Source organism: Protopterus annectens, chromosome 10.part0, assembly GCF_019279795.1.
Source record: "Protopterus annectens isolate FY-2018-M chromosome 10.part0, PAN1.0, whole genome shotgun sequence".
Taxonomy (NCBI): Eukaryota; Metazoa; Chordata; order Ceratodontiformes; family Protopteridae; genus Protopterus; species Protopterus annectens.
In genome coordinates, this window is record NC_056744.1 from 1,835,733,909 (window position 1) to 1,835,748,588 (window position 14,680).

Below are 14,680 nucleotides of genomic sequence, written 5' to 3' on the forward strand. Positions count from 1 at the left end.
CACAATCTGTAAGACATCACAGCCCACTAACCACATGTTTTATAGTAACAGTTGTAGCCCCTGTGCCTACTTTTCCACATATCCCAATCCTGAACTGACCAGTGTGGGTCTACTTTGAGAAGTAAACACATCACACAACACACAACAGCAACACTGGACAAGTGAACTTTGTTGAACAGCACATTAAAATTTGTTGATAGCAAGAACATATTACTTTTTGCAAGAGAATGCCCCTGCAACCCTTCATGGTTCACATCAGGAAACACCATGACTAGGTAAAAATGTATTGCACAGAATCAGTGTTGCAGTAAAGCCAATTAATGTGAAATCATTCAAATTGTAGTAACTTTGGAATGTTGGGCTCAGGGACATAGCATTTAACCGATTACCATTCAACAAAGGGTAGATATCCCATTTCATGGAGCATTCCGCTATCTCCTTCACCCAGTATTTCTCATTGTTTTCTCCTGTCCTCTGCCTCTCCCATCTCAGCAGTGACTGGTCTCCACTGACCACAACTTCATCTACAGTCTTTGTAGCAAGTGACCATCCCTGACTACTCCTTCTCCTTTCTCAGTAGCAGTTGGTCTCCATGCCTACCCTATCTCCAAGGTCAGCAGCATCTGGTCTCCATGACTACCCTATCTCCAAGCTTAGTAGCAGTTGGTTTCCATGCCTACCCTATCTCCAAGCTCAGCAGCATCTGGTCTCCATGACTACCCTATCTCAAAGCTTAGTAGCAGTTGGTCTCCACGACTACCCTATCTCAAAGCTTAGTAGCAGTTGGTCTCCATGACTACCCTATCTCCAAGCTCAGCAGCATCTGGTCTCCATGATTACCCTATCTCAAAGCTTAGTAGCAGCTGGTTTCCACGACTATCCTATCTCCAAGCTCAGCAGCAGTGGGTCTCCATGACTACCCTATCTCCAATATCAGCAGCAGCTGATCTCCACCATCTACACTGTCTCTAAGCTCGGCAGTGATTGGTGTTTTGATTTGATTGTCTTATCAGCAATGCATCTTCCTAACCTCAACAGTATGTTATTGACTGGGAACACATAACTCCAAAATTGTTACTGAAATTGACAGAATCAAGATGACTAGAGTCCATCCAACCCCCAGAATGATTCCCCTCTGCATTGGTAAGCAGTTCAACTACCCTACCTGACTCATATTTGTTTATCTTCCTATCCTTGGTGCAGAATGATACCCACCTGAGACCCACATCCATTTTGCTAATGAGGTCTATAATTATTCTGTTCAATCATTACACCGTATTTCTATCACACTGCATCTGATTTAGCACATCCAAAAAACACTGGTATGGTACCTTTAGCCTGACCTCCACTGCACCTCATTACTGTCATACCATCTCTAAGGTATCCTGCCCAGACACCTAGTGCAACCCCTATCCTGACTCCCAACATTATGTTGACATCACACTGTTTAATTCCACACACCCAAACACCTAGTGCTATAGTACCCTTAGCCTTAAGCTCCCAGAATCTCAGTTAGCCACTGCAGATATACTCTAACTTTGGACCGTTAGGAATTCTGCTCCTTGATTTCTTTATACTAATCCAAAAATATATACGGTGCTCAGTGATGTTATACTAATGTTACTGTTGCAGGTGTAGAAATGTTTACTAGGTTATTAATATTTACACAAGGCATGGGATCAGGAAATATACTAATTTATTAAAAGCATTCATCACTGCACTAATAGCGACATGCACATCGCTGTGGAACAGGGATTTGAGAGATGACTGAATTGAAGAGTTACATGTTGCAATTAATTGGTAGTTACAGACGGTGGTATGAATGTATGGCCTTGTGTTCTTTCCTATGATTAACAGTTTCTGCTTATTACTGCAGATTTTGGCAGGAGAAAACATTTGAAATGATAAAAAAAGCAAATGAAAAATGTAAGCTTGTTGTTTACTTCATGATGGGGGTTGGTTATGTCCATATTCGTGTGACTTGTGCTCATGCTGCTGAATGCCTTTCCTTTAGCAAGGTCTCAGCAGGATAATGTTGTGTGACAAAGGCCTCCGGAGCAAAGATATGTTGAGTCCTGCTATGTGAATAAGTTATATAACTTTGAGTTAACTGTGCCCTGCTATATGAATAAGTTATATAACTTTGAGTTAGCTGTGCCCTGCTATATGAATAAGTTATATAACTTTGAGTTAGCTGTGCTCTGCTATGTGAATAAGTTATATAACTTTGAGTTAGCTGTGCTCTGCTATGTGAATAAGCTATATAACTTCGAGTTAGCTGTGCCCTGCTATATGAATAAGTTATATAACTTTGAGTTAGCTGTGCTCTGCTATGTGAATAAGTTATATAACTTTGAGTTAGCTGTGCTCTGCTATGTGAATAAGTTATATAACTTTGAGTTAGCTGTGCTCTGCTATGTGAATAAGCTATATAACTTTGAGTTAGCTGTGCCCTACTATATGAATAAGTTATATAACTTTGAGTTAGCTGTGCCCTACTATGTGAATAAGTTATATAACTTTGAGTTAGCTGTGCCCTGCTATATGAATAAGTTATATAACTTTGAGTTAGCTGTGCCCTGCTATATGAATGTTATATAATTGTGATCTAAAAATATGATAGGAAACCCTATTATTCTTCATGTCCAGCCATGCTGCTGTTGTGGTCTGTCATCAGTTCAAGCCGGCATCTAGCACTGAAAAATGCTTGTTAAACTATGTATACATCACCCCTACGGTTAGCCATGTGACCGCTCCCTCTTCCATATTTACAGCTTGCTCTTTGCTTGAGAAACACAGGTTTCTCACTGTCTTTTCAGATTAATTCCTGGGGTGCCCAGTCCACACAGCAGGGGGTATATGATATCTGAACAGACTGCAGATCCCTTTTGTGTAGCGTTTCTACCCCACATGGTGGCAGGTGTCCTTCAGTTCAACTCTCAGGATCACTGCCCATGGCAACATTTCTGTACAACTTTAACAAACAGAAAGTAATGTTGACGCTAAAACATAAATAGATGCTATACAATGGGAAGCACTAAAGCTCTCGCTTGTTAATGAGCTTCTCCAAGTGCGAAGGGTGCAAGGTTTGAATCTTTCCACCGTTATTTGCCTACTGTGTGACTTTGAGTGAGTCGCTTAAGCAGACAGTGCTTTCTAGCAGTTGGGAGTGTGGGATAGGCTCATTTATGGTCTCCTGGTTTGCATGACTAGTAACTACCTATGACCCTATAAGCAGAGAAAGGTGAGTTGTCACTGCCACTGAGAAATTTTAAAATAACTGAAACATAATCGGACCAGATATTCTGTATCCTGAAGCAGGGGGCACCTTGTCTTAAGTTGCTGAACATTGGGGCTGACAGTACCTGAGAACAGGTGCAGGAATCTATTCTGGGGTAGATGATTATGGTGGCTATCACATCAGGGAGCATAACAATGGTTCATAGGTTCATAGGTTCATACTAGGCTATCTGCCCTAGGGCATTTATAAGCCTAGCCAGAGTGTGTGTGGCTTTCACCACCCCTTAGGATGAGAATACTATACCCATTAGTTTGCTGTGCCTCTGTCCAGCAGTGATACAGAGATGATTCCCGGGGTAAACCTATGATCTCCCATCCACTCGTCAAGATTTCTCTTGAACAGAGTCAGTGAGGGGCTCTGCCTCACATGGACTGGGATTCTGTTCCATAGTGTAGGGAGTCTCTGGGTGATGAATCTGTCCCTCCAGCACGTCCTATTTATATCCGTGTTGAGGTTTAAGTCTCTTGCTCTTGTGGCTCTGGTGGATTTGGATTTTTTGAGGTGGAGCATGTCCATTAATTCCGGGTTGGACATGGCCTTGTATGTCAGGCACAGATCACATCTGAGCAGACAGTATGCGACAGAATAGAGCTGGAGTTTCTTCAGTCGGGCATCGTATGACATATGTTTGAGCCCCTTTATCCTTTTGGTGAGGAACTTTTGGGGTCTTTCCAACTGCTGCAGGTGTCGGGTAAGGTACATTCCGAATGGGGTGTTGTACTCAATCATTGGTCTGATAAGTGAAGAGTACAGGGGTACAATGACCTCTCCTGATCTGGATGTGAATCCCTTCATGATCAGGTGGGCAATGTAGAAGGTCTTCCTAACCACTTTGGCAATGTGAGTGTCAAAAGAGAGGTTACTGTCAACTTGGGTCCCCAGGTCCCTGATAACTTCTTCCAGTGTTTAATGGATTACCACCTATGTGGTAATTAGGGGTTACCTTGTTTTTCCCAAAGGGTATGACTATACATTTTTGGCATTTAGCTTAAGGCCATGGCTCTGGCACCAGTTATCCATTTCTATGAGACCTCTCTGGAGGATGTCTGTGTCTGATGGAGTGTCAATTATGGTGCCCAGTTTGCAGTCATCTGCAAATTTTGTCAGCCACAATCCCCTATGTTTGCCTGCACTTCAGAAAAATAAATGCCGAACAAGAGGGGGCCCAGGACTGAGCCCTGTGGGACACTGCTCGTGACCGGCTTAGAGTCTGACATGGCACCAGCAACTCTAACCCTGTGTGTTCTGTCCTTGAGCCAGTTTGCAACCCATCTTGTGACATATGGGTTTACATCTAAGCTGGTGAGCTTTTCTATGATTCCCGAGTGGGGTATTGTGTTGAACGCTTTTGCTAGGTCAAGGTAGGCTGTGTGAACTGCCTTACCCTCATCAATGGCCTTAGTGACTGTTTCGAAAAAGTCGACCAAGTTCAAGAGGCAGGATCTGCCCTTGAGAAAGCCAAATTGGGTAGGATCCAGTGTCTGTAGGTCCCCAATGTCTTTATTTATGAGTTCCATTATGATCCTCTCCATAGCTTTGCAGACAAGGCTCGTCAAGCTTATGGGGCGGTAATTTCCAGGGTCCATAGAAGCACCGCCTTTGTGGAGTGGGACCACAGTTGCCGTACGCCATTCTTTGGGCACGTATCCTGTAGTAAGGCTAAGATTAAACAGCAGCCTTATGTGTGGGTTTAGTTCCTCATTGAGTTCGTGTAGCACACAGCCGGGGACACTGTCCGGTCCCATTGATGCTGTGTTTTTGCTTTAGAGAGAGCAGCTCTCACCTGGGCATCTGAGATGTTTGGGAGGCTAGACTCTGGTGGGATAGATATTTCTCCTTTGTGGGGAGGGAGGGAGAAATTTGCACTGAACCTGTCTGCCAGTATGTTGGCAATGTCTGTGGGTTCAGTGATTTTTTATCATTTTGGACTAATTCTGAGCATATCTGGGAGTTTCCACCCAGGTTTCTAACATAGCTAAAGAAGGCCTTATGATTGTCTTTTGTGTCATTAGCGATTTTTCTCTCAAAGTTGGCCTTGGATGATTTTATGAGTGATCGTAGTTTTTTGCTAGTATTGATCAGAGATGCCTTCCCTTTTAGGGATTTTGCTCTGTCATGTAGTAGCTTTCTCCTCTTGTTGTAGAGTTTGTTTATGGCTGGGGTCCACCAGACCGGGCGCCTGCCTTTGGTGGAAAGGGTCTTGATTTTATTAGGGATTGCTTGATCCATACATTCCTGGAGGTGCTCGTAGAAGGCATTTGTAAGGGTTTCAGCAGCGTGGGTTGTGGTTTCCACTGGCTTGGGGGCCTTGAAGGATACCACTCCAGTCTTAAGAAGTGTGAAGTTTGCTTTTGAGAAGTTCTTCACTGTGGTCTTTTGCTGGGGTGGGGGCGGGATGTGGATCTCCAGTGAGATTAATTTATGGTCTGATCTCACCAATGAGGGATATACTTCCGGTGTGGAGCATTTTGTCCCCATGTTTGTGATGATCAGGTCTAGTATATTTTCTCCTCGTGTGGGAATGGTGACTAGTTGTTCCATAGAATTTGAGTTTATGAACTCCAGGAACCTTTGGGCTAGGGTGTTGGGGCTTGAGTAATGTTCCCAGTCTATGTTTGGGTAGTTGAAGTCACCCAATATGATGGTGTTTGGAGAGACATTCATACTCTCCAGTGTCTTCAGGAAGGCTGTGTGGGTTTCCTGAGTTTGAGAAGGTGGTCTGTAGCATGTTACAAACTGTAGGGCAGTTTTACCTATGGTTAATTGCACCTGGATGGTCTCCGATGCGTCGTGCGTTGCCACTAACCTGGAGGTGTGGGTATCCTTTATGAATATGGATACTCCCCCTCCTTTTGTGGTTCGGTCCGGATTTTGGGGCTGGAACGCATGATATGAGGTATAACCTGATAGTGCTGGGGTGCTCTCAGGAGCCTTGAACCAGGTTTCAGTCACAGCACAGACATCGATGTTCTCCATACTGAGGAGGGCTTCGAGGGCGTACATCTTGAGGTTTAGACTTCTGGCATTGAGCAGTATTACCCTTAGTTTTTCTCCATTTTTGTTTTCTAGGGCGGTAGGTTTATCATTTGAGCCTTGCCTAAAAAAGGCACTATGGGGGTGGAAAGAGCCTTTGCCAATATCCGGAAGCCCAGGGGTGACAGGTGCAAGCCGTCCCTTGCGAAGCAGCGTGGCTTGTCAAGCATGTCATCCCAGGCAGACAGACATTGGATCCCCTTAGAATGACACCAGTAATTAAGCCAATTATTAAAGCTGAGAATGAGAATGCTACTACGACAGTCTTTATGCAGAATATTTAGATGAATCAAAATAATTCTCTGTGTTCCTTTTGTTATTACTTAAATTATATGTTCAAGAAAAGCATGATTGGTTTGTAGGTCCTACCATGTGTCAGATTTCAACAATGATACTGCAAAGGCAAGGTAGACAGGTAACACTGAGGTATCATTCCTGTAAATAACCTTTTACCTTTTAATGCTTTTCTCTCCTTTTTTGCAGTGGAAGCATTGCAGTGCAATTATTGCATGACATTGTACTGTCCCAGTGAAGTTCGTACATGCAAACCTGAGGAAACTGAGTGTGCCATGATAGCATTTAACACCAGACCTTGTAAGTACGACATTCTCATATAGTGAAACCATAGGATAACAGAACGTTCTTCTCAGAAATCCAGACTGTCCGGTCATTATCCATTTTTAGTTAAACAAGAGTGACCCCCTTTCTGATGAAACAAGTCTTCACCCCATTCCCAACAGACATACACTGCTGATTATGTCCACCCTCCATGCTTTGTAAGGCATAAAAAGCTAAAGCGAGGAGGTGTAATGTGACTCCCCCATTTTCTGCACTTGTTAGTCATGTATACCTGGGAGAATGTGACTGAATGCCCCCTCCTCCATACTTAGCAGGTATGAGGAGCAGAGGAACTGTACCCTTCCTACGCCCTTCAGTCATTAGGCATAGCAAGGTAAGGGAAGGGGGCTCTCTCCGACCTTAGACTGAGAAGGCAGTGCCTGAATGTATTAAAAACTGCATTAAACAACTTCACAACAAGGATTTTGCTTTAACAGCTTTGGGGGAGGGGTGGAATCTAACAGAATACTAGAAGATTGAGTAGTAAGGCATTCTTATCGAGCAGATTACGTGTGTCCCTGTCTCAGTATTACCAGTTTAATTCTCATAGATTATAATAAACAGTAAATTGAGAGGGACTGGTGCTTCCAAGAAAAAAAACATTAAACCCCCTGACTAGATGGCCATTACTCTGGGTTATAAGCAGACAATATACTCTTCTTTGAATTCAAGAAAGGGCCTCATATCATAAGCAAGTCACCCCAGGTGCACATGTACTGAAGTGAAAACTGGCTAAACACTAAACAACCAAGATTCAACCTTTCCACAATCTGTTCACTGTTGTTTGGAAGCAGACCACCTATTGCCAGGTGTGTGAAGCACTCACCACTTCTTACATTCCAGAGTAGAAGATTCCAGTTCCTTCTAGCACTTAAGGTTATAGTTTGACCTTGCCTGTATTTAATCAACTTTCATTGCAAATTTCATAAATAACATCATCTCTACTTAACAATGTGAATTTTATTTCCTGAATCTAGAACTGCTCTTAGAAACAGTGTAATTTTCCTTAGTTTGAATATTTCCAGCCTATCACTTCTGTCACTTTTATATTTCTATATCTTTAGTTCCTGCTGACCATTAAACCTCCTCAGGAAGATTCAGCCCCTTTATTCCCCAATTACGAGGGGCACACCTAGTACAGTATGAGGCCAGAGCTATCCAGAAGGGCCATCATTTATGGAACCATGAGGGTTTCTTGTGTCTTCATCAGCATGTCAGCAATAACGGCATGCTTCTATTAACTCTAACCTGAGATCCTGGCATGATGTGAGCATCAACACAAGGTCCTCCTGTGCTTCCTCTATCAGCACATGTGCGTCCCTCTTGTGGTGACAAGGGCTACTGTCTCCAACTTGGGAGTACAATGCCTGCATCCTCCTTGTCAATGGCTGCTGTATCAGGCAGGGTTGCAGTGAAGCAGTTTAACTAATTGGGAATCGCCCGACTTCTGTTTGTTTCCAGGATGGGTGAGGCAGCATAAACCACTCCCTCCCATTCTCCCTTGTCCTGCTGTTCCCTCACCAGGGCAACTGCTTAAATTTATGTCTTCTGGGTCATAGATATGCCTTCATTCTTCTGTGCCCCAGAGCTGTGCTGTCTCTGTTCTGTTAGTCTTTTGTGTCTCCAAATGGATACAGTGCAGTCAGAAGGGGATGATTGATCTGTACTCCTACTGTATTCTAACTGAACAGCAGTCACTTCCACAGCTAAATGTTATGTGCTTACATCAGTCATCCTCTACACTTAAACTTGTGCCCTATCCCGTGACTTACTAAGGCTATACATTTAACATCTTTACAGCAAAGTGTAGAAAAGGGAACTTCAGGTGATGCCCATGATGAAGTTTCTACCTCCTTTCAGGACTTGCTGATCAGATATGTTGATCTTCAGGTAAGCTATTCCTACTTTTATAGCTGCTGTGACACTGGTGAATGTCTATCACCAGTCAGGGATATTGAAAATTAGAATAATGCCTCACTGGCTAGCTCACCTCCAATGGCGATATAAGGAGAAATCTACAGGCGTTGCAACCGATAAGTTTTCTCATTTCTTATGTCAGTGATTGCTGGGACATAGTCCACAGGATATCCTGAGAGAACCCTCCCTACATCTGGAAATTGAGTCAATGGAAGGATCAAATGGGCAAGGTTTTGGAATGATGGTTTGATAGGACCTCAGAAGAGGAGGCTAACAGATTTAGGATGGGATTATCGGCAAATACCAAAAAAAGATGAAAAAAGCACCTTAATGTAGGTGCTGCTCCATTTTCTTTGTTACTGGCGTTGTATATCATTTGCATAAATCTTTTGTGATTAGAAATGGCAAGAATGTCAACAGAACAAGGCAAAACTAGCCTTAATATAAAATATAGTGTCCCTCAAAACCCAGGAACACTCTACCTTTGTCTTGAATAATAGAAACAGTCTGCAGTGAAATAGACCCAGTTACAGACATCTGATGCTGTAAAAACGTACTTCCAGGTAGAGGTGAAACAGAGAAAGAGAATTCCATGTCTGCTTTTATGGCATAACATGCTTCTCAAATTTATCTCATTACAACTCAAAAAGTTATTGTTCATTGCAGTTCAGTACTAAAATGGTCTGTCACAAATTCAGTATATGAATATTTTAAATGATGTGTATGGCAAATAATACCGAATCATATTATTTCTTCAAATAGATATTTTGTGAGAATAAAACAAAATGTTAACCATCTTGAGCCTCCTCGTTAAGGTTGTTAGTAAGTGTTCCACGTTTTACCCTTTTGTCTTACATTATGAGAGGTAGTGGTCCACATTTTAGAGAAAGAAGGTTGAGAGCTATGCTGCAAAAAGAACAGATATATTTTTTAAAGCTCTATAACAATGTAGTTAACTGTAATGTGCCTTTTAGGGCTGGTTTGTTATGTAGAATTAATTCAAGACATGATGTTCTTTTATGAGTACACTGACATGTCCCTTGACTTAAAATCTTCCAACATCAGTAAGTGTTTGATATTATGTACAATTAATGTTTAAATCTTTCCATTAACTTTTTAAAAATACCACTGTCTCTGCACCTGAGGTGCAGCCAGGCATGCATGCTCTCTATCATCCTGTTCACCACTTCATTTCCAGGTTTGAGACCAACCATCACTGTATGCTAGGATGAAAGCTCTGTTAGTGTACTGGGGTTTGTTACAGGTGCAAAGTCTTGTCTGAGTTCTGTGTTTTTTTCTCTTTGTTTTTGGCCTTAAAGCTGGCCCAGCCTTCACACACCTTGTGCCACAGCAGACCTTCAACAATAATAATAATAATTTAATAAAGGACCCATCTCTATACCGGAAGAATGCAAAGTTCCTGTAATCATGGCTGCACAGGTAAAAAACATATCTCCAAAGCTAAGAACACAGCATCCATGGGAACTGACAACATCCCAGGCTGTGTTCTACATGAACTACAGAACGAACTGGAACCCCACCTAAGTATCATGTTCAATCATAGCCTTACCTCAGGCTTTGTGCCCGCTGAATGGCACACAGTGACAGTCATCCCACTCCACAAAGGGGGAGCCACCATGGACTCCAGGAACTACTGCCCCATTAACCTGATGAGCCTGGTCTGCAAGGCTATGGAATGTATCATCAGGGAACTTATAAGCAATGACATTGGTAATCTCCAAACTCTAGACACCACTGAGTTTGGGTTTGTAAAAGGTAGGTCATGTCTCCTAAACCTGGTAGACTTCTTTGAAGCAGTTACCAAAGCTGTAGATGAGGGTAAGGTGGTTCACACAGCCTATCTAGATCTTGCCAAGGCTTTCAACACCATCCCCCACTCAGGAATTATAGATAAACTCACTAAACTAGGTATAAATCCCTGTGTCACAAGATGGGCTGCCAGCTGGTTCACTGACAGAACCCACACTGTGAAAGTAGCAGACTCCAAATCTGACTTCAGACCAGTGACAAGTGGAGTACCACAGGGTTCAGTCCTGGGTCCTCTCCTGTTTGGTATCTACTTCTCTGAAGTACAGGCTAACACAGAAGGTCTTTGGCTAACAAAGTTCACGGATGACTACAAACTAGGAGCCATAATCGAAACTCCTAACGATGTGGACATCCTACAAAAGGGCCTCACTGAGACAGATGCCTGATGTCAAAGCCATGGCCTCAAGCTCAATGCCAAAAAGTGCATTGTCATCCCTTTTGGTAAAAACTCTGTACCCATTTACTACCACATAGGCGGTAGTCTACTTAACACCAAAAGTGTGATAAGAGACCTTAGGACACAGGTGGACAGTAGTATCTCCTTTGATAATTACATCACTGCAGTAGTCAGGAAATCCTTCTACGTGGCACACCTCATCACAAAAGGTTTCTCATCCAGGGAAAAAAGAGGTCATTGTTCCCCTCTACTCGTCACTCATTAGACCCATTATAGAATACAGTGCCCCTTTTAGTATATACCTCACAAGACATCTACAACATCTAGAAAGGCCGCAGAAATACCTTGCAAAGAGGATTACCTGCCTCAAACAGATGCCCTACGCAGACCGTCTCAAAAAACTCCAGACTTACTCTGCCGCATATCACCTACTCAGAGGCAATCTCTGCCTTATATACAAAGCTATGTTAAACCCAGAGCTGTTGGACATGCTCCACTTAAAGAAATCCCAATCCCTCCAGCTAAACACTCTAGGGACCTAAACCTTGTCACAACAATAAACATGCTGGAGGGATATATTCCTGTCCCAGAGACTTCCCATACTCTAGAACAAACTACCTATGTCAAATAAAGCTCCTCATTAGCACTCTTCAAGAAAAATCTTGATAATTGGATAGGAAATGGGAAATTCACCCCGGGGGATCACTTCTGTGGCTCTGCTCAACAGGGGCACAGGAAAATAATTTTCTTGATTGGCGAAAGCCAGGGTACCTTTTTGGCTAGGCTTTTATAGGCCCCAGGGACACTAGCCTAGTACCTACCTATGAAGCTATGAACCTATAATGTGCACTCTTTCATGTGCATATCTGAGGCCCTAGTCAAAGTCTTAGTTTGAAAGGTCAGTTGTACAGCCAACTGGTTTCCACCAAGGGACAGGAGAACTACCAATCAGATATGAGTTTCTCCTTCCTACTGAGATGAGAGATCACACCATTAAAGATACATTATGCCTCCATTACCACCCTTTTGATAGAGGTGTAATCAAATTATACCCACAAGCAACATAGTGGGCAGGCATTCAGGAAGTTTCTAATGGCTGTTTGGCACACAGATTCTAGTGTTTGGAAACACCTATTTGCACCAATCTTTAGGCAACTGTATGTTCTAGAATTTGTGGTACTTTACATGGAAATGTTCTGTAAACAGCGGTATGTTCTAGAATATATAGTACACTGCATGAATACGTTCTGCTCTGTAAATAGGTTTGAATTCTAGATTTTGTTGTTTTCTGCATGAACATGCTTTGCTCTGTAAGCAACTGTATGTCCTAGAATTTGTGGTACTTTGCATGGAATGTTCTGTTCTATAAATAGCTGTATGTTCTAGAACATATAATACACTGTATGAATATGTTCTGCTCTGTAAATAGTTTTGAATTCTAGAATATGGTATTCTAGAATATGGTATTCTCTGCATGAATATGCTCTGCTCTGTAAGCAGCTGTATGTCCTAAAATTTGTGGTACTCTACATGAATATGTTCAGTTCCTCATTTACGATCCTAAAATACAGCAGTTACATCCACATGTAACTAGTCGAAGAATGACTTCTGTTTAAATGCTTCTATATTTTGTTGTTAGTACCAAGGACTTGATGGCAACAATGTTCATAATCACATTTTGTAATCAAATACCTAATGTGTAGAACTGATCAGCTGAGAACCTGCTTTCTGTAACTTATTCTTTATTTCTCCTGCCAGATGTTATAATTCGTATGTGTGCAACTACAAGTAAATGCCTCGAGCTGAAGGCCAAGGCCAGGCCACAACAATACAGTGTTTTCTGCTGTACCAAAGACCGCTGTAACTGATCCTTCCTACAGAAAGTGATGGTTCTCATATTGACACTTCAGTTTTTAAAAATTGTGTTTAGTTTCTCTAATGTGCAGTGATGTTCTAAAATAAAGTTTGATTCAGCCATGACTACATTCTTAAATAAAGCTTTATTCAAGAAACTTCAGTTTTAAGTTTTTTTCTCTAGGGACGTACAAGTTTGTAATAATGCATTGCTGTTAAGAAACCCTTGTATAGTGCATCCTTATAATGCATTGCTGTGAAGAAGCCCTTGTATAGTGCATCCTTATAATGCATTGCTGTGAAGAAGCCCTTGTATAGTGCATCCTTATAATGCATTGCTGTGAAGAAGCCCTTGTATACTGCATCATTGGCTCCTCCTGTCTTCATACGGGGATACAACTTACTGTATTCCCAGTATTAAGACAGTAAGTTGTATTCCCCATATGAAGACAATGGAAATGCATCTTACTGGTTTTTGATTTTCAGTACTGAGGCGCACTAAGAAAACTGTGTCCATTTACCCAGCTCATTTTGTTATTAAGAAGGGAATGCTACTATAAATTACATCAACGTTTTACCTCAGGAAACATTTCTAAATACTAAGGAAATGCAGAACATATCTCACAAAAAAATGATTAAACTTAAAGACCCTCACCTCTTACTCATCATTTCATGCTTGGCTTAAAGACCCTCTCAAGCCTGAGTCAGTTGGCAAACGCTTTCCACCTGGACACATCACGTAATCCCCCACTGACACCTCAACACCCCCCCATGACACATCACCTAATCCCCACTGATACCTCAACACCCCCACTGACACATCACCTAATCCCCACTGATACCTCAACTAACACCCCCACTGACACATCATCTAATCCTTCACTGACACCTCAACACCCCCATGACACATCACCTAATCCCCCACTGATACCTCAACTAGCACCCCCACTGACACATCACCTAATCCCCCACTGAAATCTCAACACCCCCATGACACATCACCTAATCCCCCACTGATACCTCAACTAACACCCCCACTGACACATCACCTAATCCCCACTGACACCTCAACACCCCCAGTGACACATCACCTAATCCCCACTGATACCTCAACTAACACCCCCCACTGACACATCACCTAACCCTCCACTGTCACAACACCCCCAATGACACATCACCTAATCCCCACTGATACCTCAACTAACACCCCCACTGACACATCACCTAATCCCCCACTGATACATCACCTAATCCCCCATTGACACCTCAACTAACACCCCCCACTGACACATCACCTAACCCCCCACTGATACCTCAATTAACACCCCCACTGACACATCACCTAATCCCCCACTGACACCTCAACACCCCCCAATGACACATCATCTAATCCCCCACTGATACCTCAACTAACACCCCCACTGACACATCACCTAACCCCCACTGACACAACACCCCCAATGACACATCACCTAATCCCCACTGATACCTCAACTAACACCCCACTGACCCATCACCTAATTCCCCACTGATATATCACCTAATCCCCATTGACACCTCAACTAACACCCCCACTGACACATCACCTAACCCCCACTGATACCTCAACTAACACCCCACTGACACATCACCTAATCCCCACTGACACCTCAACACCCCCCAATGTCACATCATCTAATCCCCCACTGATACCTCAACCAACACCCCCACTGACACATCACCTAATCCCT

General features: G+C 42.7%; 1 protein-coding gene across 2 annotated transcripts in view; it reads left to right on the forward strand.

Moving 5' to 3' along the window:
* The window catches only part of LOC122814087 (secreted Ly-6/uPAR-related protein 1-like), a 31,884-nt gene extending 18,771 nt beyond the window's left edge, over positions 1-13,113 (forward strand). For both annotated transcript variants that reach the window (XM_044086696.1, XR_006366784.1), the window contains 2 exons: positions 6,818-6,928; positions 12,855-13,113. In XM_044086696.1, the coding sequence (XP_043942631.1) occupies positions 6,818-6,928; positions 12,855-12,964 (221 nt within the window). In that variant the 3' untranslated portion in view covers positions 12,965-13,113. The remainder of the gene's footprint in view (positions 1-6,817; positions 6,929-12,854) is intronic.
* The last annotated feature ends 1,567 nt before the right edge of the window (positions 13,114-14,680 follow it).